At 42.6% G+C, this 21,428-nt stretch overlaps 2 protein-coding genes across 6 annotated transcripts in view; one reads left to right on the top strand and one right to left on the bottom strand.

The window, feature by feature from the left end:
* The window catches only part of kics2 (KICSTOR subunit 2), a gene marked incomplete at its 5' end in the record, with an annotated part of 5,157 nt that extends 1,291 nt beyond the window's left edge, over positions 1-3,866 (top strand). Inside the window, 2 exon segments of the mRNA XM_014028867.1 lie at positions 550-853; positions 2,865-3,866. Coding sequence (XP_013884321.1) covers positions 550-853; positions 2,865-3,684 — 1,124 coding nt within the window. The 3' untranslated portion in view covers positions 3,685-3,866.
* Positions 3,867-7,215: 3,349 nt separating this feature from the next.
* LOC106532743 (SLIT-ROBO Rho GTPase-activating protein 1) overlaps positions 7,216-21,428 on the bottom strand; it is a 30,074-nt gene continuing 15,861 nt past the window's right edge. For 3 of the 5 annotated variants that reach the window (XM_014028862.1, XM_014028865.1, XM_014028864.1), the window contains 18 exons: positions 20,405-20,602; positions 20,210-20,338; positions 19,911-20,132; positions 19,685-19,786; positions 17,391-17,588; positions 16,041-16,125; positions 15,914-15,941; positions 15,753-15,786; positions 15,375-15,435; positions 14,209-14,286; positions 13,994-14,128; positions 13,772-13,877; positions 12,192-12,416; positions 11,745-11,824; positions 11,299-11,500; positions 9,587-9,718; positions 7,956-8,289; positions 7,216-7,847 (listed from right to left, as the gene is read on the bottom strand). In XM_014028862.1, the coding sequence (XP_013884316.1) occupies positions 7,386-7,847; positions 7,956-8,289; positions 9,587-9,718; positions 11,299-11,500; positions 11,745-11,824; positions 12,192-12,416; positions 13,772-13,877; positions 13,994-14,128; positions 14,209-14,286; positions 15,375-15,435; positions 15,753-15,786; positions 15,914-15,941; positions 16,041-16,125; positions 17,391-17,588; positions 19,685-19,786; positions 19,911-20,132; positions 20,210-20,338; positions 20,405-20,602 (2,811 nt within the window). In that variant the 3' untranslated portion in view covers positions 7,216-7,385. Of the gene's footprint in view, positions 7,848-7,955; positions 8,290-9,586; positions 9,719-11,298; positions 11,501-11,744; positions 11,825-12,191; positions 12,417-13,771; positions 13,878-13,993; positions 14,129-14,208; positions 14,287-15,374; positions 15,436-15,752; positions 15,787-15,913; positions 15,942-16,040; positions 16,126-17,390; positions 17,589-19,684; positions 19,787-19,910; positions 20,133-20,209; positions 20,339-20,404; positions 20,613-21,428 lie in introns of all 5 variants that reach the window. The other 2 variants (XM_014028863.1, XM_014028866.1) reach the window with 2 other exon arrangements.

The following is a 21,428-nucleotide window of genomic DNA, read 5'->3' as shown; positions in this document are numbered from 1 at the left end:
GAAATAAGTAAATGTTTAAATTGTAAATGAAATTTATCAAATGAATTATCATACTAAACAGTTAAAGTTAATATAAATTATACTTTCAATCAGCTGGACAGTTTAGATATTAATGTAAAACAAAAATATCCACGACTATTAAGAGTTTAAAGTTAAAAGTTKTGTTTTTAGGTAACAGTTAAATGTTTGTTTGAAAATTCTTTTCACAAATKTAGATGTGTTTTTTCCTCAAAATTAAATCTGTTCTTGAAATATTTTAAACTATTTATTAAATATTTGAAGTTAATTTAACRTAAATCAGATTATTTTGATGTTTTAGTAACTTTTACTTGATGTTTATCTGTTTTGTGTACATTTACAGCTTTCTTTTGTTCTATTATGAGGACATATGCTCATAAAAACCAAATATTTACTCTGTTTGCTTGTACATATGTTCAGTAAAAGAAAAAGAAAATGATTATGGAACATTTATTACACAGTAACTAGTTCCAACAGCAGGAGGCGCTGCAGCTCATAGATGAAAAACTGTTTGATTTTTCTTTTCTTCAGGCGGTCAGTCGTTCTTCAGCCGTAAAGACTCCATCCGCACCATCTACACATCTCTGTACAATGAGCTCAGGAAGGTGGTGACGATGGGCCGCCACAGCCAGCCCACCTCCTCCTCCTCATCATCTTCCTCCTACCTGGAGGACCTGCTGTCTCACCTGTCGGAGCAGCTGTGCCACTTCACCCAGGCCCGCATGGAGATGGCCGACCTGTACGAGAAGCTGCACTCCCTGGGCAGCCAGAAGAGCGTCAGCACCGAGGAGCTGGTCGCTGCGCTGGAGGTGGTCCTGCAGAAATACAGCTCCAAGTATGCACCCGAGTACTTTTACTCTGATAACACGTCTTTAAAGCCTAATTTATCCACTAAAACTTTCAGATAAAACCTGAAACCTGAAGGTTCGTGCTCCTTTTTAAACAATGATTTATACTTTCATTAATTCATAAAGAGGAAATAAACGTTTGATAAATTACTACGAGCTGATTAAACAGTTTGTTTTTCTAGTGACGTAAAACTCCACTGAACTTTACAACAACACAAAATAAACTCTGTAAAGATGAGAGTGACACATTGAGGTTGTTGGAGGGGAAACTTTCTGCTTCATTCGGCAAAAACAGGTTTCAGTTTTTCCCCGGAGACGTCAGCAGAAACACAAAGTGAGAGGAGCTGCAGCCGCTCAGCTGCAACCCTGACGCAACATTTAACAAATTTAAGGAGACGTAWAAAAATGTTATTTACAAAAGATACAGGGATGCTGAGTATGTCTGATTATTATTAGAATTTTTTAAATTTAAATTTTTTTTTGGCAATATATGGAGACGTTTGGGGCTGTGTATATATGTGCGTACATGTGTGTRTGTATACATTTATGTGTGTATGCATATATACTGCATGTAGATGTACATTTACGTTTATGAATATATTCTGGTATTATGTAAAATTCTAGGTAAACAGATTGTTGTTTTAATCTTTATGAAATTGTAACTTAGAAYAAGGAAAAAGAAGAATTTAATATTTTTTTGTTAATAAGCTTCGGAGGACGGTGGGGTTAAATAAGTTTTTTACTTCTTCCCATTCCTTTTCAAATATGTTAATTTTGTTATCACTTTTTATCATTTTTTGTTTTGTATACATGTTTAAACTAAACTAAACTAAAACTAAACTAAAATTAAACTAAAACTAAACATTTCCCAACTAAATCCAGACTTTTAGTCCAGAGCCAAACTCTTTATTTTTTAATATTCTTATTGTACTATACTATATATGTGACCCATCATATCAAAATGAGGATTAAGTAAAATTTGGTCAAAAGGACTTCATTACATTTTCAGATTCCTGGTTTTAAAAGCTACATTTTGATACCTGGATCATTCTGATATCATAATTAAATCCATATATATGACTTAATTTGTTTTTTTGGTTACAATAATACATAAATATTTGGTCTGAATCCTAATTTTTTGTCATTTTATTGAGGAATTTTTGATGTCCTTATAAAGAGGAAACATCAAATTATATTTGAATATTGAGATTTCCCAGCTAAAAAGAAACAAAACTTTGCTAGCTCACAGGGAAAATCTTAAAATTTTAAGGCGTTTTTCCTCAAAATCAGTTTTTTTTTTGTTGCTACTGCACAAAAAAGTGCTTCAAATTTTTGTTTTATGATTATATTTCAGTCAGTTCATTCAAATGATACATTAATAAGGCTTTTATTCATTATATTTTGACAAAATGCAATTTTTATTAACATTTTAGTTAAAACACTATATTTGCCTGTTTCTCCATATACAACTTTTGGACTTATTCCTCGTTTCGATGTGATGGGTCAYATATATTATACTAATATTCTTATTACAAGCTGCCAGAGTATTGTGCTTTTAGAAATGAAAGACAAAAGGAGATGTTAAGGGTGAATGGATACAAACTAGTACATGTAAGTTAGAAACATTGAAAGTTGAAATGTGTTGGAACCCTGTTGGAGTTAAAAACATTACTTTGAAAATTATCAGCTAGAAAAGTTGGAACTTGGTGGAAAAAGCAGCCAAAGTCCAAATAAAAAAACTAAAAGAATGTTTGTAGAAGTGTTAATCTGTTTCTAAGATTATAAAACAGATTAGCTGCTTGGAAAGGCCTGGATTAAGACTTTTACCTAAATATGTGTCACATTCTGAGTTTCTGCATTAGATGAGTTAATAAAATTTGTTGTTTGGTAGATTTATGTTGAATCCAGGTGATTTATTTCTATAAATATAATAATAACTCCACAGTYGTCTGTTATTAATGTACAGATGTAATTTCACATAATCTCTGTTTTTGGTAGATTCCATCATCCGATCCTGGGCCGGGTGGAGGAGGGTTTCCAGACCGAAGTGGACGTGGTGACCCAGCTGCTGCGCTGCCAGGCTCAGGTGTCGGAGTGGCACTTCCTGCCGGCTCTGCTCAGTCTGCACGGCGCTCAGTCCAAGCTCGCAGCCTGGGCGCAGCTCTTCCAGCGGCAGAGGGAAACCCGCAAGCACCTGTTCGGGGGCCAGTCCCAGAAGGCCGTGCAGCCGCCCCACCTCTACGTCTGGCTGCAGCGCTTCCACTCGGCGCTGCTCGCCAAGTTCAGCTTCTACTTCCACGAAGCTCTGAGCCGGCAAACCACGCCCACCGACATGAAGGCCCTGACGGCTCGCACCACGTCGGACTTCTACGGGAAGATATCCGCCTTCATCCGCAAACACGACGCCAGCAACGTGTCGCTGGTGTTCGACAACCGCGGCTCGGAGAGCTTCCAGGGCCACGGGTACCACCACCCGCAGTCCTACCGGGAGGCGCCGAAGGGCGTGGAGCAGTTCCCCGCCGTGGTGTCGCTGCCGTCGGGCGAGCGGCCGCTCACGCACTGGCCCAACGTCATCATGATGATGGGCGACCGCGCCGCCGAGCTCAACACCCTGGACAAGGTGGTCCAGTTCTACGACGACAAGGTCCAGAGCACCTACTACCTCACCCGACCCGAGCTGCACTTCACTCTCGTGGTCATCTTCGATGGAAAGAAGTCGGAGAAGGAGCAGCACATCACCGCCTTCCTGCAGGAGATCTCCGGCTCGCTGCGGAACTCCAAACCCTTCAGCATCCTCAAACCAGGCTCAAAGGGCTGAGCTGGACACGGTCCAATTCCTTCAGACCAAAAACATCCAAACTAATCTTTGACTTTGTTTCAGACGAGACAGTAAATCAAAAACAACTGCCTGTTTTAGATGTAGTTCATTTAATTTTAATGCCTTTTTGTCGTTTTTTGCACTTCAACTCAAATAAAGTTTCCAATTTTTGCACAAATTAACTGATTTTATGTGTTTTACTAAAACAACAATCATCTGTTTGAAATGAAATTGTTTTTTATTCTCTTTATCAGCTTTAAATAACGTTTTGTTTATTGTGCAGCTCATACCAAAGAAATGCAAGTCGRCATAAAGGTAAGAACAGCTTTTATTATTCTCTGGTTTTGTAAATATTTAAAACTGAACTTTAAATCTATTATTCATGACATTTGGATTCAGTTTGAATGACAGAAAGCTGATCTGATTCTGAGTTGGAGGTTTTATTGATTTCTTTCACAGAAACCTACAGAGAGAGATTCGTTTCATCGATGACTTGAATGCTAATTGATTCAGGTTTATTTATATTATAAATACAACACGATGATACAATCCATTTGGCTATATGAGCTCGACTTCAGGAAGCTCAGTTTTCAAATACAGCAACACCAACAAACAAACAAAAAATGTTTCGGTTATCATGAAACACATTCAAAGAAAACCTCCCGTTGAGTTAAAATGCACCAACATGTCATGATGCTACATGCCAAGTACACGATTCTATACATCAAAGTGCAATGTCACAATGGGGTTAATGTTTTCATAAGTTGGGWATCTACTAAACACTTTATGATTATTTCATTCAGAGTGCTGCTGCTCTTCGTTCAGGACATGCGTGAGTGGATTCACAACTCTCAACAAGATGAGGATTTAAAAAAAAGAGGCACTTTCACCAAAACACACACACAAGTTTTGTTTTTATGTCCATATTAGGACCTTGTATTGATTTCCATTCATTTCTATACTCTAACCCTAAACCTACACCTAACCAGTACATGCCTAATCCTAGCAAGTACCCGTCCAAGCCTTAGGTCAAACCAGTATATAACCAGTCTCAGTATGAGGCTAACGTTAGCCTTAGGTCAAACCAGTACCAGTTCTAGTACAAGGCTGACCTTGGCCTTGAAACAGTAACAAAACAAGGGTAACTTTGGCCTTAGTGCTAAACAGTTCAAGGCTGACCCTAGCCTTAGGTCTAACCAGTACCAGTACAAAGCTAAACTTAGCCTTAGGTCTAACCAGTACCAGTAAAAGGCTGACCTTAGCCTTAACTCTAACCAGTACCAGTACAAGGCTAAACTTAGCCTTAGCTCTAACCTGTACCAGTACAAGGCTGACCTTAGCCTTAGGTCTAACCAGTACCAGTACAAGGCTAAACTTAGCCTTAGGTCTAACCAGTACCAGTACAAAGCTGACCTTAGCCTTAGCTCTAACCAGTACCAGTATGAGGCTAACCTTAGCCTTAGCTCTAACCAGTACCAGTACAAGGCTGACCTTAGCCTTAGCTCTAACCAGTACCAGTATGAGGCTAACCTTAGCCTTAGCTCTAACCAGTATCAGTATGAGGCTGACCCTAGCCTTAGGTCTAACCAGTACCAGTACAAGGCTAAACTTAGCCTTAGCTCTAACCAGTACCAGTACAAGGCTGACCTTAGCCTTAGCTCTAACCAGTACCAGTAAAAGGCTAACTTAGCGCTAGCCTTAGCTCTAGCCATTATCAGTACAAGGGTAACCTTAATCTTAGCTATAACCGGTACCCATGCATACCAAACCCTAGCTCTAACTGGTACCAGTACATGCTTAACCCTAACTCTAACTCTAAACCTCAACCCTAACCAAAAATGACATTTCACCATTTGGACCAGGCTTTGGTCCCCATAAGGACCACTGGTCCTGACAAGGTAGGTGAAAATACCAGAAAAGGTCTTAAAAAGGTTACAAAACCAAGTACACTCACACACACACACACACGTTCATATTTCTATTCTTATTAGGACATTGTATTGACCTCCATTTATTTCTGTAGTCTATGCCTAACCCTAACTCAAACCTAATCAAGAAATGGTGTTTTACCGTATTAGGACCAGGCTTTGGTCCACATAAGGACTATCGGTCCTGACAAGGTAGGTGAATATACCAAAATAGGTCCAAAAAAGGTAACAAAAATCAACACACACACAGAGCTCGTCTCAATATTTCTCTTCAACACTCCACATTCAGTGTGCTGTTCAAGTGGATTTTGGGGCATCTACACACGCAGCCCCACCCTGTTAGCTTATTGGAAAGTTAAGGTTAATCAGTGACTTTAGTGTAACGAGCAGGTAAACAATTACAGTCATGAGAAAAGAAAAGTTCGCCCACTTCCAGCTTTTGGGTTTCTGGACATAATAAAATTGATCTGGGCTTAACCAGAGTTTAAAATCATTAAGGTCTAACCCCAAGTGGACAAACAAACATAAAAAGGCAGAAAACTCAGAGCTGAGTTTTTTGATCTCTCACATGGTTCTGGAGGAGTTTTGGGCCACTTTTCATTCAGTCAGGTTGAGGTCCTGGACTCTTAACTACCGTTTCCTGTTAACTGAGGCCTGTAGAGTCTAAAATGGAGTTTATTTCTCTGAGCACTGCACAGTCTGACCTTCAGGGTGAATTTGGCACTTACTGCTTTAGTTTTAGTTTAATAAATAACATGGTTGAATAACTTTTCTTCACTTGATTTAAATATTTTAAAACCTGGTAAAGGCCAGATCATTTTGTACGTAACCCTAAAATTGAAAGACGGTGAACTTTTTCGTTTTTCCCTCACGGCTGTTTTCTCTCACACACAATCACACACACAGGAAGTGGCATGCTTTTAGCACTCGTATAGTTTTCTCCGTGTTGTGGCACTCAAGGCAGGCATGAATTATCTATTCTAGTGCTTACAGGAGAACACGATAACGAGGGCAGCGGAGCGCACACAGACACACTCAGACAAACGAGAACAAACTCAGAAAGAGCTCCCTCCTCCCGATCAGGTCCAGGTTCTAAAAAAAACAACGCAAGAAGGCTGTAAAACAAGCGGAGCGAGCCGCCGCCGCAGCTGCTCCACCCAACATTCAATAAGATGGCTGAACAGTCGTTAAAAAGCTAAAAAAACATTCATTGAATAGCTGGATGTTAGGTTTTTTCGATGCACCTCAGAAGTGAAAAATTAGCAGCTGAGTGAAAAATTAAAGTCACACAAACGTTGTCGAACCATCCCGTCCCGATTTAGTCGCAGATGCAGCAGCCAGTCTGTGTCTTCGTGACACGACATTCACTGAAACTACTTTTTTTTCTTGTTTTTACTTTTTCTCTTTTTTTTTTAAACTGGAGCTGGACTACATTTCCCAGTTTGGTATGAGCTCCGCCTACTCTCAGTCCTGTCGCTGGTTAACAGCAGTTCTTTTAGCTAACTTTTGATTAATGCTTCAATACATGGAGAAAGTAAACTCCTACACACCAAGAGAGAACACACCAACCTGACGACACAGAAATATCATATCATATCATAGGTCATGTCATAGATTATAATTTATTACTACATTAAAAGCCTTTTTTCCTCTCTTCTACCCTTTTCTACCTTCCAGTTGATTAGAATCATTAAGCGGTACCCTGATCTCCTCTTCTGGCCCAGTTTTGGCCTGGGTAGGCCTGATTCGGCCTGTTTTTCGGCTCGGTTTGGCTCACATGGTGCAGGATTTGTCCAGCGGCGGGGGCAGAGGGGGGGTGCTGCTCTTGGGCGGCACCACGGGTTTGGGCCTCAGGGCCGGTGGTCGCAGCGGGGCCCCGATGCGAGCAGCTGCCACAGGCTTGAAGGAGCCCAGGGCATCAGGGGAAGGGTTGGCCGGTCTGGGGGGTCCGGGTGGGGGTCCTGGAAGGGGACTGATCGGACTCAGAGGACTGAGGGGGCTCGGGGTTCCGGGTGTGCAGGGAGTTCCAGGAGTCCCAGGTGTTCCKGGGGTCCCGGGTGTCCCCGGAGTGCTGGGCGTGCTGTGGGGGCTGGGGGACTCGGAGGAGCAGGCCGTGGCGGGGCCATTCTTCACCTGTTCCAGGGTGTCCAGGACCACGTCGGGGGCCGGCCGGCAGCCCTGACGCTCCAGCTGCCTGAGCTCCCCCAGAGCCACCGTCACCGTCTCCTCGATGTCCTGGAGACAGGAAGTCCAACCAAAAACAGTCAAAACTCTCAGCATCTATTTAAATATTGTGATAAATATAAAAATATTACTAAAACCATCGAGGTAAAAGTGTCCTACCTGAGTCAGGGAGTCTGCGTCCATCGTTCTGGAYCGAAGAGCGTCGCCAAATACATGCTGCCCGCTGCTCGAGCGTCGAATGGGCGTGTCCTCCGGCCTCCGAAGGGATTCATGACGGCTCACCGTCATGGTGACCGCAGCAGAGCGGCGGCGGCGTTCCGGGCTGTCGAGGGGCGGGGTCATGCCCTGGCTCCGCCCCAGCAGCAGATCTCTGGGACTGAAGTGACCCGTCACCGGCGGAGAGCTTCGCTCCATCATCCCCCCGTTGCCGTGGTTGTCGTTGGAGCGGCAGAGAGGGCGGCGGAAGAGACCGTCGGTCCGCTTCCTCCGKTGACTGTGAAACAGGAAGTACGACCAGAGTCAACCCAAAAATGACGTCAGACCAATCAATCAATGGACTCCAGCTGATAAACTAACACATTCTCACTCCCAACTCGTCTCACRTTGGTGCTTTTCCAAGGTTCCCTCTGCGTCTTATTTTGACGTGTCGGGTAATCCCTTTGTGTCAGTTATTGATGCACCAGGCACTTCCGAGTTCCCTCGGCATCTGGTTTTGATGCAWCAGGAAGCAAAATATAGGGGTCTTTGAGTTGGGATCCATGGTTAATATTAGGGATCAGAGTTCATGGTTAATTTTAGGTACTAGGATCAGGGATAGGATGTCTAGAGCAAATAAAGGTAATTTTAGGCTTTGGGATGGTTAGTTTTTGTGCATTTTCTACACTTGCTGAAATTATGACAACGGATTCCGCCCCATCTCCTCAATAACTGATGCTAGGGGTGTACCCGACGCGTCAAAACCGGACGCAGAGGGAACCTTGAGAAAAGCGTCAATATGTGATGAGTTGGGAGTGAGAATGGGCTGGTTAAACAGCTAATAAAGGTGAACCTGTGAGGACTGGTCTTTACCTGACCCAGGTTGGCAACTTTGGTCAAAGCCACCCATAGAAAGAACAATAATACTGTCCTGCCTCTTTAGAGCGTCCTAGGTCTTCTCCCAGTTGAACATGTCCACAACACCTCCCTAAGGAGGCGTCCGGAGTCCATCCTCACTAGATGACCAACCTCAGCTGGTTCCTCTGTATGAGGAGTCCTTCCTGGAGGACTGAAGTACTAAGTCTGTCTCTAAGAGAGTCCATCTACCCTGCAGAGACATCTCATTTAGACCTCCTGCATCTGATTTTTTGGTCACTACCCAAACGTCAGTACCATAAATCAGCTCCTCTTCACCACAATGGACCAGTACAGACCAATCTGTTGACCTCTTGCTCCATTCTTCTCTCACTTTTTAATAAAACCCAAAGCTTCTTAAACTCTTTGTCTTGAAGCAGAACCTTATTCCCAACCCAGAGACGACAGTCCACCATTTCCAACTTGTACATCGACAGGTTGTGTATTTTCACAGCTATTATGGCTTTAAATGATAATTTTCGTCCTTAATTCTGCCTGATCTCTGGTTTCTGGTTCAGCTAGGACTGACTGAGCAGAAGTAAGAAGGTGTCAGGAGTCTGCGACAGGAAAACAGGTCACATGGGAACCGGCTGTGAACGCAGCTTGATGAGATTCTCAGGTATTTTTAGAGGTGAGAGAAAGAAGTTCCTTTAAAAAAAAAACCTGAGCAGCTGACAGACCTGTTGAAGTTCTCCGGAGGCCGTATGTCGGTCGGGGAGCTCAGCTCGCTTCTGGACCGCTTGTCTTCGGTGCTGCTGCTCCCGCCGTCGCTGTCGGCCTTCTGACTGAGCGTGTCCGACATGGCGTCGGTCCTGGAGACACGGAGCGGAGACTCCGTCAGGACAAATCGCTGCTGAACCAACACCAATCATCAATTAACGGATCGATAAGTGCTGCGGCCGGAGACTCGCCGAGTCTAATGAGTCACTTAATCAAGCGGGTGATCCAGTTTGAACCAGATCCATCTGAGGAGCTCAGTTCAGATGGACTAATTAATGTTGGGTTCATGTCAAATATGGCATGTTTATGTTCATAATGATGAATAAGAAGAAACAGGAATCAGGTTAAAAGTCGAAATGTTTAAGTTTAAAGCAAAAACATGTTAGTCTTTAAAGTATATATATTCAAACTAATTAACAGCGTTTTAAATTAAAATTCAAAATCACATTTTGTACCATTTTGTTTTAAATTTCACCATTTAACATTTCTGAAGTCCACTTAACTTAAAACATGATAAATTCCTCATATTGTTGTATAAAAAATGAAAACAAAACCTGGTAAATTTTTTGTTTGCTTTATAGGAATTTCAAACAAATTTATAAATCAATGAAATAAAAAATTTAAATGCACTTTTCACATTAAAATCATAAAAGTAAATATTAAAAACTAAACTTTAAAATACATTTTTAAAAATTTGTTTTTAGTTTGAGAAATTCGATGTTAAAAGTCACAGTGTGTAGGATTTGTTTTCAGCGACATCTAGTGGTTGAGTGGTTGAATCATCCTCCCTGGTCCTCCCCCCACCCCCACCCCCCGCATCCAAACACAAAGGAGTTKCTACGGTGTCTCTCAGGTGTCAAAAACCTTTGATAATTCCAACCGCGATGTCTACCAGCAGCTTCAGGGCTAGTGACGTTTGAAGTGGTAAGATTATGAGCTTTAATAAGTAAAATTATCCCAGCTACAATGACAGACAACAAATATTACATTTATAGTATTACAACTAAAACCGTTTTTGGCACCACCACCGCAGTTTGTCCTTCATGAGCCTTCGTAGACAAGATGGCGGTGCAAGATGGCAGCTGCCTGTAGGGCGACCCGCGACCATGGAGATATAAACAGCTTTTTATAAGGTAAAAATAATAAAACAAGGTCTTTGTCTGCAATGATTAGACATGTTTTTTATTATTGTCATTAGTGATTATCTCAATTTCGGCTAAAAGAATTGACAAAATCCTACACACTGTGCCTTTAAAATAAACAAAATTTCATAAAATCTTGTGAATAAAGGCAGAAATATCTGAACAAATGTTGCCTTTTTGTTGTATAGATTTAAATAAAGTATATATTTTCATATAAATTTATTTTTGCTATGCATTTTTTTCTTGTTCAGGTTTTATTTTTGGTTTTTTTTGCAGCTTTTAAATAAATATTTATGTATTATAATTGACCAGTTTAGTGTTTTCAAACTGTTTTAAATATACGTTAAAAAGTTGAACTCGTTTTTTTATTGTTAAATTCTTGGTTAAAAACTTAAACAAGTATTTATTGTATTAAACAATATATTTTTAAAAATTTGAGGCTAAAGCAACGTAAACGTGTTCTGTCTGTGCTGTAAAAAACATTTTGTCAATCATAAAAGAGTAAAAGTTTTCAGCGGATGTGTACAAACCATTTGGGACTGTGAACTCGCCTGTCCTTCACCACGATGTACTGATGAGGCACCAGGCCGTGGCTCCCGTTGTGCCGGCCCTCCCACCAGTCATGTGACGCGCGCTGGAACAGCTGCAGCGACGCGCCCTTCTTAAAGGACAGCTCGCGGCCCGATCGACCCACGTAGTCGAACCGGGCCACCGCCTCCACGCCCTCGCCATCTGCAGGTGTGGGGGGACGGAGGAGACGGCCTTTACTATCACATTGGGTGGAGATGAGATGAGATGAGATGAGATGAGAGGAGCGAGGAAGGGGCGGGTGGGTGTGGAGAAGCGAGATGAAGAGGGGGGGGGGATGTGGCATCTCCATGGCTGTCGTTGCCGTGGCAACCCCCTCTCCACCAGGAGACGGGAGAGCGGCGTTGAGCGCCGGGGCGATTGTGTGAAGGTCACGGGTCAGGCGTACCCTCGTCGCTGGTCTGGGTCTCGGTGCCGGCGTCGGGCTCGGCCTCCTCCAGGGCTCCCGGTTCGCTGAACGGACTCTCGCTGCGGGAAGAGGAGAAGGAGGAGGGAGGAAGAGGAGGAGGAGGTGGGAGGAAGAGGAGGAGAGGATCAGGCATCGAAGCAGACTGACAAACCGTCCTTTCAATATGGGAACAAAGGGAGGAGGACGCAGCAGGAGACAGAATCTGAGGATTTTTACAGCTCCAATAAAATGTCAAAAATGCCTCTGGATGAGGAGGAGCAAAGTCGTTTCAGCAACATTCTGGATTAGAATCTGACAGCTTGGTCTCCAAAGTGTGACCCCGCAGCATATTTTAGGACTTAAACTGCTCAAACATCACATTCCAAGCTACTAAACTAAAATAAATTATTCCAAACAAAAAGTGGAAAAAAGCATCTCGAGCCTCACCAGTACTGGTCGCCCGTCATGCACTTCTCATAAACGGGGCCGGGGAGCTCCTTGGTGTCCGGGAAGATGTTGTCGTGGTTCAGGATGACGGTCTTTATCACCTCGTTGACGTGGGCCTGACAGGCCACCTGATCCAGAGCGTCCGGCGTCGGCAGGAGGGTGGGGCCGAACACGATGGCCAGGTTCCCGGCGTCCATCATGTTCTCGTCGCTGTACTGAGACAAACTGACGGAGAACAGGGGGGTTTCAGTCCTGATCCACACCTCGACCAGTAGAGCTTTGTCTTTCAGCTCGTCACCACAACAGACCGGAGCAATGTCCTCAAGACCATCACTCAGGAACAAACACTCCCAGATACTAAAACTTCCCCACTAGAGTCGAACACTGACCTTACCATGAGTCGTAAATTAACAATACTTGTGAACCATCAAACCAAAATGAGGATTAACTCTAAAAGTAGGATGTAGGCAGATTCAATATTTTGATTAAAACGTTTGCAAAAATTGCATTTTGTCAAAATGTAACGAATAAATGACTCATCAGTGTATCATTTGAATGGACTGACTGAAATATAATCCTAAAATAAAATTCTGAAGCACTTTTATTGAGGATTAGCAACAAAAAAAAACCTGATTTTGAGGAAAAACGCCTTAAGATTTTGAGATTTTCACTGTGAGCTGGCAAAGTTTCTGTTTCTTTCCAGTTAAGAAATTTCAAAATTCACATTCTATTTGAGGTTTTTGCTTTATAATGACATCAAAAATTCCTCATTAAAATGACATAAAATAAGGATTCAGACCAAATATTAATGTATCATCGTAACCAACAAGACAAATGAAGTCAAATCTCTGGATTCATTTATTATATCAGGATGATCTGAGTTTCAAAATGTAGCTTTTAAGGCCAGGAATCTAAAAATGTGATTAGGTCATTTTGACCAAATTTGACTTTATTCTCACTTCAATATGATGGGTCACATTTACTGAGAGTTTAATTAAAATCCATGTAGCGGTTCATTGGATATTTTACTAACAAACAGGGTTGACTAAAATGCTTAAAGTCTAAAAAAAGATTTTGCACATTGGGAACGACCCTCAACTACCATCAAACCAAAATTTAGCTTAACATTTGTAAAACTGGGTTATCTTCAGAGTTTAATGACAAATAAAAACACCCTCTTCTGTTCAGTCGCTCTCTGTTGCTGCAGCTTTTATTTGAGCTGAAATACTGATGAAATGAAAAGTGTTCTCCTCGACRGTGGAGTTTAATAACACGGCAGCTGAAATCGTCTCATATCTCTGCAAACAGGCGCGGCGATTAATGCGGCGGTACATCACACCTGCACATCACACTTCCTGCCTCTCCGTCTCTGTGACTTCAGTCTATATTTATTTGAGAGGTTTCAGAGACAAAATGAGCTCGGGTTTATTGCCTCTCACCAGCGTGCACTTCTCCACCTCTCTCACGACAAGAGGCTCGCCTCCTCCCTCGCACCTACCGTCAGGTTTAAAACGACGTGGCGTTTCCGGGAAAATCGGAACGGAAAACAGCTGTTAGTGTGAGATGAGAGGGATACTCACTGGTTGAGGAAGGCGAACAGGTAGCGCGTCACCACCAGGGTCGCCCTCGGGACGCCCAGCAGGATCTTACGGATGCACTGCGCTCTCTCGTACATGTTTTCAATCCCTGCRGCAAGAAACGTGCATGAGATGGTTGTTGTGAGGTGTCCTGAAAACGCCAGCTGGCTTCTTTTCTCAGTGTTCCAAACAAAAATCTGTGGGCGTCAAACAGACGGGACTCACGGACGCAGGAGATGAGGTCATTGAACCTGTCCTTGGGGAACAGAGGGTTCTCCAAACCCCTGAAGTACAGCTTCAGCACTCCGGCCACAGAGTTGATGTCGTGGTTGTTTTCCTCGTCAATCAGCGGGTCGTTACCTGGACACCACACAGGAGAGGCGTCCTCACCCAACACTTTCAACTCTTAAACTTTTTCACTTTTTCGGTTCACCTCTCACCTCTCTCAAAGGAGTTCTTGATGTCGTTGATCTCGACTTGTGACCCTGACACCCGGAATATCCCCTGATGCTGCAAACCTGTGAGGAATCGTCACATTGGGTTAGGTTTCAGACATTTTAAACATTACAAGAAACCAGTTGTCCTCCTCCTACAACGCTGTTATTGCAAGTAGGACTCAGCCCCCTATGAGCAAAAGGTGTGAATTAGGGCCTCAATGATACCCAACACAAAGAGGGAAAGAGAGACAAAAACAAGGGGACKTTGAACCCCGCTTGCACTCACTACATACACTYAAAACGCCAAATAACCACAGCCGAAGCATCCAAACCAATAAGTCAGGTGATGGGGCACATGACTTTCTATGAACAATAGAGCTAATCAARCCTATTGTTAGGCTATGGCCCTCTTTTGCATRTAACTAACCTGTTTGTCCACCATGTGGAGGCAGTGCTTATAAGGCTCAGTTCACCTGAAACTCATCAGACTGAARAAGTCTCTTGGAGGAGAGACGAAACGTTTCACTAAAGAAGAACCCATCCAGAGGACCTACTTATTTTTTCCTTTTTGATTACAAGAAGCCATTTAAGTTTCACCACTCCTCTCATAACTTATAAATAAAACATCAACAGAAATACATTTCTCCATCAGGACTTTTCTGCTCTTGCTTTTGGTAAGATACATCATAAAACGGACAAAAAACTTGCCTTAGATAACAATTTAAGAAAACCTGTCCCTCTTTGGAGATCTAAAGATCTAACTCCAAAATAAAAGCCTTCAAACTTTAAACTTTAAATTTGTCACAGATAGTTGGACTTTTTATATGACTGAACTTGTGGTTTTATATCTCTGATCACAGTTTGTTCTATTTTTTGAAGATTTTACAAAAAATGTTTATCTTAATTTTTCGATTCTACCATCGTTTCCTCATTCTTATACAGTTTATACAACAAAATGTGAACATTTTAGGTGTTTCTCAGGTAGTGCAGGACAGGGAGTGCACACCTAAACTCCCATAAACTTCAAATTTTATTTTCACAAATGGAAGTGAAGGGTCTTTTTAACTTGTCAGCTTGGATTACTATAAAAGGAAGCCCCAAATTTGGCTTCATAATAAATTACATGTTGAACAGTAGCTGCAAATTCAGTGTTTGGAGGTGAAACTTACCGTGGAGGTTGATGTAGCGGATGCAGCTCTCCACGAGCAGAGGTATGGCTTTAGTTGAATCCTATWGATAAAATCAGAGCGCCAACCTCAAGTTAATTTAGTCATTTTATGAGTCTTGATTAAAAGTTGTACTGGAAAGTGCAAAGGATGTCCAACAACAACTGCATACCTCAGCCATGAGGCTTTGAGAAAGATGATTATGGTAATCACTTAAATATTGCAAACTAATTGGATCAAATCACTTTTTTATTTAAATTATCTTGAAGACAAGTTGTCTTCGTCCATTACAGTATTTATACCAACTTTATTTTAAAACTATCACCACAAACGAAGCAATATCCCCCCTCCACCAGGAGTCTGACTCAGGTGAAACTCTACCTGGTGCTTGCTGTGGGAGTTCTTCCGCCCACGACTGTGAGGAGTGAAGAAGAAACAAAGAGAAAGACAAGTGTCTCGGTTTCACAGAGTTCAAACTAAAGTGGTGTGGAGAGAAATAAGACTTATTATTATCCTAAAGAGGAAATGACTGAATGCCTCACCTGGTAGTCAGAAGTTCAGCTTTATATCCTGCCAGGAGCAAAAAAAAGGGGGAAAGGACAGAAATGCAGATTRTCTGTATCGTAACAAAAAATAAAAACATGAAATATGAGTTTCTGTCAGTCTCACCTTCAGCTAAGGCTTTCTTTAAAATGTCATGTTTGGCCTGGAGTTTGGAAATGAGATTACTTCCCTCTAGGTACTCGCGGAACTTCTGAGGATTGAAAATCAGACCAGAAAGAAAATGCTGTGATTCACTGAAACCATAGACATTTACAGAGTTACTCCTGCCCCGTTAGATGAAACCCAAAGAGCTGAGGTGGAATTATTGTAACCCCGAGGTATTCCCAGGTCAGAGATGACACATAATCCCTTCACCGAGTCCTGGGTTTTCCCCGAGGCCTCCTATCAGTGGGATGTGCCCGGAACAGCCCTAAAGGGAKGCGTCCAGGAGACATCCTGATCAGATGAACAACCTCAACCGACTCCTTTCGATGTGGAGGAGCAGCGACTCTGCTTTGAGTTCCCCCTGAATGACAGAGCTCCACATCCTATCTCTCTGTCTGAGCCTGGCTATTCTATGAAGGAAGCTCGTTTCGGCCGCTTCTATCCAGGATCTTGTTCTTTCCAACCCTCACAACCATAGGTGAGGGTTGGAACGTAGACAAACCAGTAAATCCAGAGCTTTGCCTTTCGACTTAGCTTTTTCTTCACCACGACTGACCGAAGCAACGCCCTCATTGCTGAGGACGAGTCCCCAGTCCGTCGATCCATCTCCCGCTCCATCCTACCATCACTCATGAACAAGACACCCAGATACTTAAACTCCTCAACTTGAGGTAGAGCAGGTCATTCCACCCTTTTCCAGTCAAGAACCATGGCCTCAGATTTAGAGGAATTGACTCTCATCCCAGCAGATAATCGTCCCAGTACACCTGAACGTCTTGGGCCGAAGACACCAACAGAACCACATCGACGAAGATGGAAGTACCACATTGAAACATGTCAGGTATGTCTGAAGAGACATAAAATTATCCAAGTGTCTAATATAACAAACTTTAAGACTATTACGTATAGACACAATGAATCTCTTTGGAATAGAGCCACATCATCCACATAAAATGAGACCCCGTGGTTCCCAAACCAGACCACCTCCTTTCCAYGACTGCACCCTGAGATCCTGTCCATAAACACTACAAACTGGATCGGAGACAAGGGGCAGCCCTGGATGAGTCCAATGACTCCCTTAACAACTCTACAAGGGTATTTTTTAAAATATTTTCTTTGATGTCTTGGATGACTTGTTTTATAATTCCTTCCWGAGTAACAACCATCCTGACACATTGTTCAATAATGTGCCATCTAACGTTCATGTTTAAGAAAATGGATTCAAAACAGCAGCAGACAACAGAGTGGACAGAGACCGATCAGAGACGGTCTTTATGTCCTACAGGTTTAACAGATTTGTCGTTTCCTCACAGTGAAGTAGAAGAGCTCGGTCTCCTGCTGGTTGGCTCGTCTCTTGGCCAGGCTCGGCTTGTTCAAGTAGCCATCCGACACGCTGGACTTGACCGACTCGGAGGACGGGCTGTGAGTGAAGCTCTGGGACACRTCGCAGTCGTCCAGCACCGTCATGTCCTGCAGGGTGGTCAGTGTCGCCCCCCAGGTCTTCTTCACCTGATGGGGTTAGAAACCAATGAGAAACCATTTTACTCCTGCTTTACAGCAGATACTGGATGGTTGATTAGCTTTTGAGTCACCCAGAACTGTGGGAAAGTCTTAATCCAGTCCTCAATTCTTCAAAATAAGCAGCTCAATTAAGAATTTTCTGCTATGAACTGCAAAAAAAAAAGCCTTTTCAGCAGATTTTAAGATATTCAGCATTCTTTATTATAAACTGTRATTGTTTAATTGACAAATTTAATTACCTAAAATGTTTAAGGTGGGGGTGTGTACAGTTGTGCCCAACTGTTTGTTCCTCCTTATGTAAAGTGTGTTTTTACAGCAGGGATAATGAAGTAAAAGTGTTTTTATTTGCTTATGATGATTGGGTTTTGGTTGCATGTGTGTTGGAAGCTGCTGAGACGTGCAGATGCTGCTCATTAATCCCGACTCCTTCAGCATTTTTATGCCCTTCAGGCTGAGTTAACAGCTGCCCTCTGTTCGAGACAACAGACTGCGGCACCGAGCCGCTCTCACACCGCTCTGCTTTATTTTTAGAGGCTACATCTGCTACGTTATCACCCCTTTAACGCTGTAGAAATCACCTTAACCCTGTAAAAATGCATAAACTGTCAGAAGGACTCGTGTTTTCATGTGACCAGTGAGGGTTTGTGTCCTCTTTGATGTGTTAGAAAAACATCCAGCAGTGATGATGGTATGAAAATGAGTCTCCAGAGGATGAACCCAAATCAGYTTCCACCTACATCATTTATATTTCAGCTGGTCAAACAGCTGTTAGAAACCATCASCTTCCTTTATGTGAGAAAGAAGTCACAAAATGTGGGAAAAAATTCAACTGAAAAATGAACAAGCAGAAAAAAAGTCATGTTATATGATAATAACTTACTATAAAACTAACATTACACATAAATACACGATGGGACAAAACAGTTTGTCCTTAATATCCAAGATAGTTGATCAAGCAGCTTGTAGTGTTTTTGGTAGAAATATATAAAAAAATACTAATACAACTTAAATGTATAAGGTGAGGTCAAGGTGTGTACCTGGTATTTATAGGGTACTGTAAAGTGTGTCTTAGTGGTATGTATTGGGTACTYTACTAGATTTGTACCTGGTATGTATAGTGTACTATACTAGATCTGTATGTGGTATGTGTAGGGTAATATACTGGGTGTGTACCTGGTATGTATAGAGTCAAGTACTGGGTGTGTACCTGGTATGTATAGGGTAATATACTGGGTGTGTACCTGGTATGCATAGTGTACTATACTAGATCTGTATGTGGTATGTATAGGGTAATATACTGGGTGTGTACCTAGTATGTATAGGGTCAAGTACTGGGTGTGTACCTGGTATGTATAGGGTCAAGTACTGGGTGTGTACCTGGTATGTATAGAGTCATGTACTGGGTGTGTACCTGGTATGTATAGGGTCAAGTATTGGGTGTGTACCTGGTAAGTATAGGGTCAAGTACTGGGTGTGTACCTGATATGTATAGGGTCAAGTATTGGGTGTGTACCTGGTAAGTATAGTGTCAAGTACTGGGTGTGTACCTGATATGTATAGGGTCAAGTACTGGGTGTGTACCTGGTATGTATAGGGTCAAGTACTGGGTGTGTACCTGGTATGTATAGGGTCAAGTACTGGGTGTGTACCTGATATGTATAGAGTCATGTACTGGGTGTGTACCTGGTAAGTATAGGGTCAAGTACAGGGTCAAGTCCTGGGTGTGTACCTGGTATGTATAGGGTCAAGTACTGGGTGTGGACCTGGTATGTATTGGGTACTATAATAGATTAGTACCTGATATGTAAAGGGTAATGTTCTGGATGTGTAACTCGTATAGAAAAGGTGTGTACCTAATACGTACTGAGTACGTACAAGGTACCTATTAGGACCAGGCTGTATTTTGAAGATGCTACCCTATACTAACAGGGTACATAGTTTTTACCTGTTAAGTACTGTGTATTTATCAGGTTGCAATATAAACTTGTACCAAAGTTTCATTTCAAATTCATATTTTTAGAAATATAAATGTAAAACGACAGCTTTATAAGAAGTTAGTTTGTTCCTGAATTTGGATTTCTGACCTCTTCGTTCTCGATCTTCAGGGACGCCAGGCGAGTCTGCAGCTGAGTGAGGCGGAGGGTGAGCTCAGCCTGGACCTGCGGCTGGGAGGCAATCTGGGTCACCTGACAGGAAGTGAAACAACAAGACAAGACGATAAAAAACACCGTTCTCGTAGACGTCCAGTTTATTCTCAGGTAGGTCCTGATTCACTGCAAACGGAACCTTTGATGTTAACTTCACACTAACCGTGTCGCCCATGTGGGCCTGGAAGCTGAAGCGCTGTGGCGGGCAGAAGGCAGTCGGGTAAAGGCCCAGCAGACGCTGGCGGTCGCGGGCGGGGTCCAGGTTCTCCACCGCCCCCTCCAGCACCTCCAGACCCGCCCTCCTGGAGGCTTCAAGGCTCAGTTCGGCTGATAGGTAGGTCTTCAGAGCTCGGCTCAGACTGGAGTGGTACCCTAAGTCACAGCACTGAGAAACAGAAACGGGACGAAAAAGTTTAAAAACTGAACGGTCCTGATTGGTTTAAACCAATCAATTATACTCACGTCGATGATGTCGGGCAGATCGTGGATGTAGTACTTAAACACAGAGGCATTTGTAGCCTCCATCGTCAATAAATACTCGTTTCTGGCCTTCAGAGTCTTCAGTTTGTTCTCGGAGTATTTAGCCTTCCTCTGATGAAGAAACACACTTTTACTTCGACGAAGACGACAAACTTTTTTGCGTTGGTTTGTTTTTACCTTCTCCCTCATCTTCTCCATCTTGCGGGCGGCGTTGCGTCTCTGGTGGCGCTCTTCTATCCGCAGGCCGAACACAGGCTCCACCCCTCCGCCCGACCCGCTCACGCCTTTCACGCGGCCCTCCTGACGCTCCGCCTCCCGCAGCTTGGCTTCGGCGCTGATCATCTCGGCGTTGTACATGTGGTACGTCTTCATCACCTGCAGCAGCCCATAATACCAAAGTCAGACAGGAAGATGACGTTAAACTGCAGCCGGGTCCCGAAGTCGTTATCTCGCACGCTTATCGGGCTCCATCTGATCTGACTTCCTGTTTTAGACCTGCAAGGGCAACTTGTTACCAATAATCAACACAGTTTCTCCTTCAAAGCTCTTTTCAGTCTGGGTAAAAAAAAAAAAAAGAGCAGATGATGTGCCAAGAAAAAAACATCTTTGAACATGAAGCAGCAAAAACTTCTTGTTGATGACCAGATTTACATTTAAAAGAGATCCAGAGCGAGCTTTCAAAACATTTCTTTGAAACTTTTCTTTGGCCCAGTTTCTGTTATGTCACGAAAAATGCACATTGATTAAATTTCAGCCTTATTATTGCCATGTTTTGTTTATGTGATACGCACATAAAAGAGCAAATATGAATAAATTTCAGGCTTTTTATTGCTTCTGTTCCTCCTCTATGGGTAAACAAAGCAGAAAAAGTAAGTTTAAATGTATAAAGTTATTTTTATACTCATCTTTTACATATTTATCTTCTGTTTCTATGATGTGTTGAGGTACATAACTAAGAATATAACGTCATACACCTCTTTAAATACAGTATTTGATACTCTAATACAGTGTTTCCCAAAGTTGGGGTCGGGACCCAAAGTGGGGTCCCGAAACATCAAGGTGGGGTCCTGAAAAGATTTTCGGAATTAATTACATTTTTGCCTTAGTTGTTACAAAGGAGTGAGGTTAGTATTGTAGTGGCTGAAGGTCCACTTATCAAGATAAATAAGAGAGGAGACGATTCTTGGCCAGCCAGAGGGAG

This window comes from Austrofundulus limnaeus, unplaced genomic scaffold (genome assembly GCF_001266775.1).
Source record: "Austrofundulus limnaeus strain Quisiro unplaced genomic scaffold, Austrofundulus_limnaeus-1.0 Scaffold825, whole genome shotgun sequence".
Taxonomy (NCBI): domain Eukaryota; kingdom Metazoa; phylum Chordata; class Actinopteri; order Cyprinodontiformes; family Rivulidae; genus Austrofundulus; species Austrofundulus limnaeus.
This window is presented reverse-complemented; position numbering and strand designations above follow the sequence as displayed.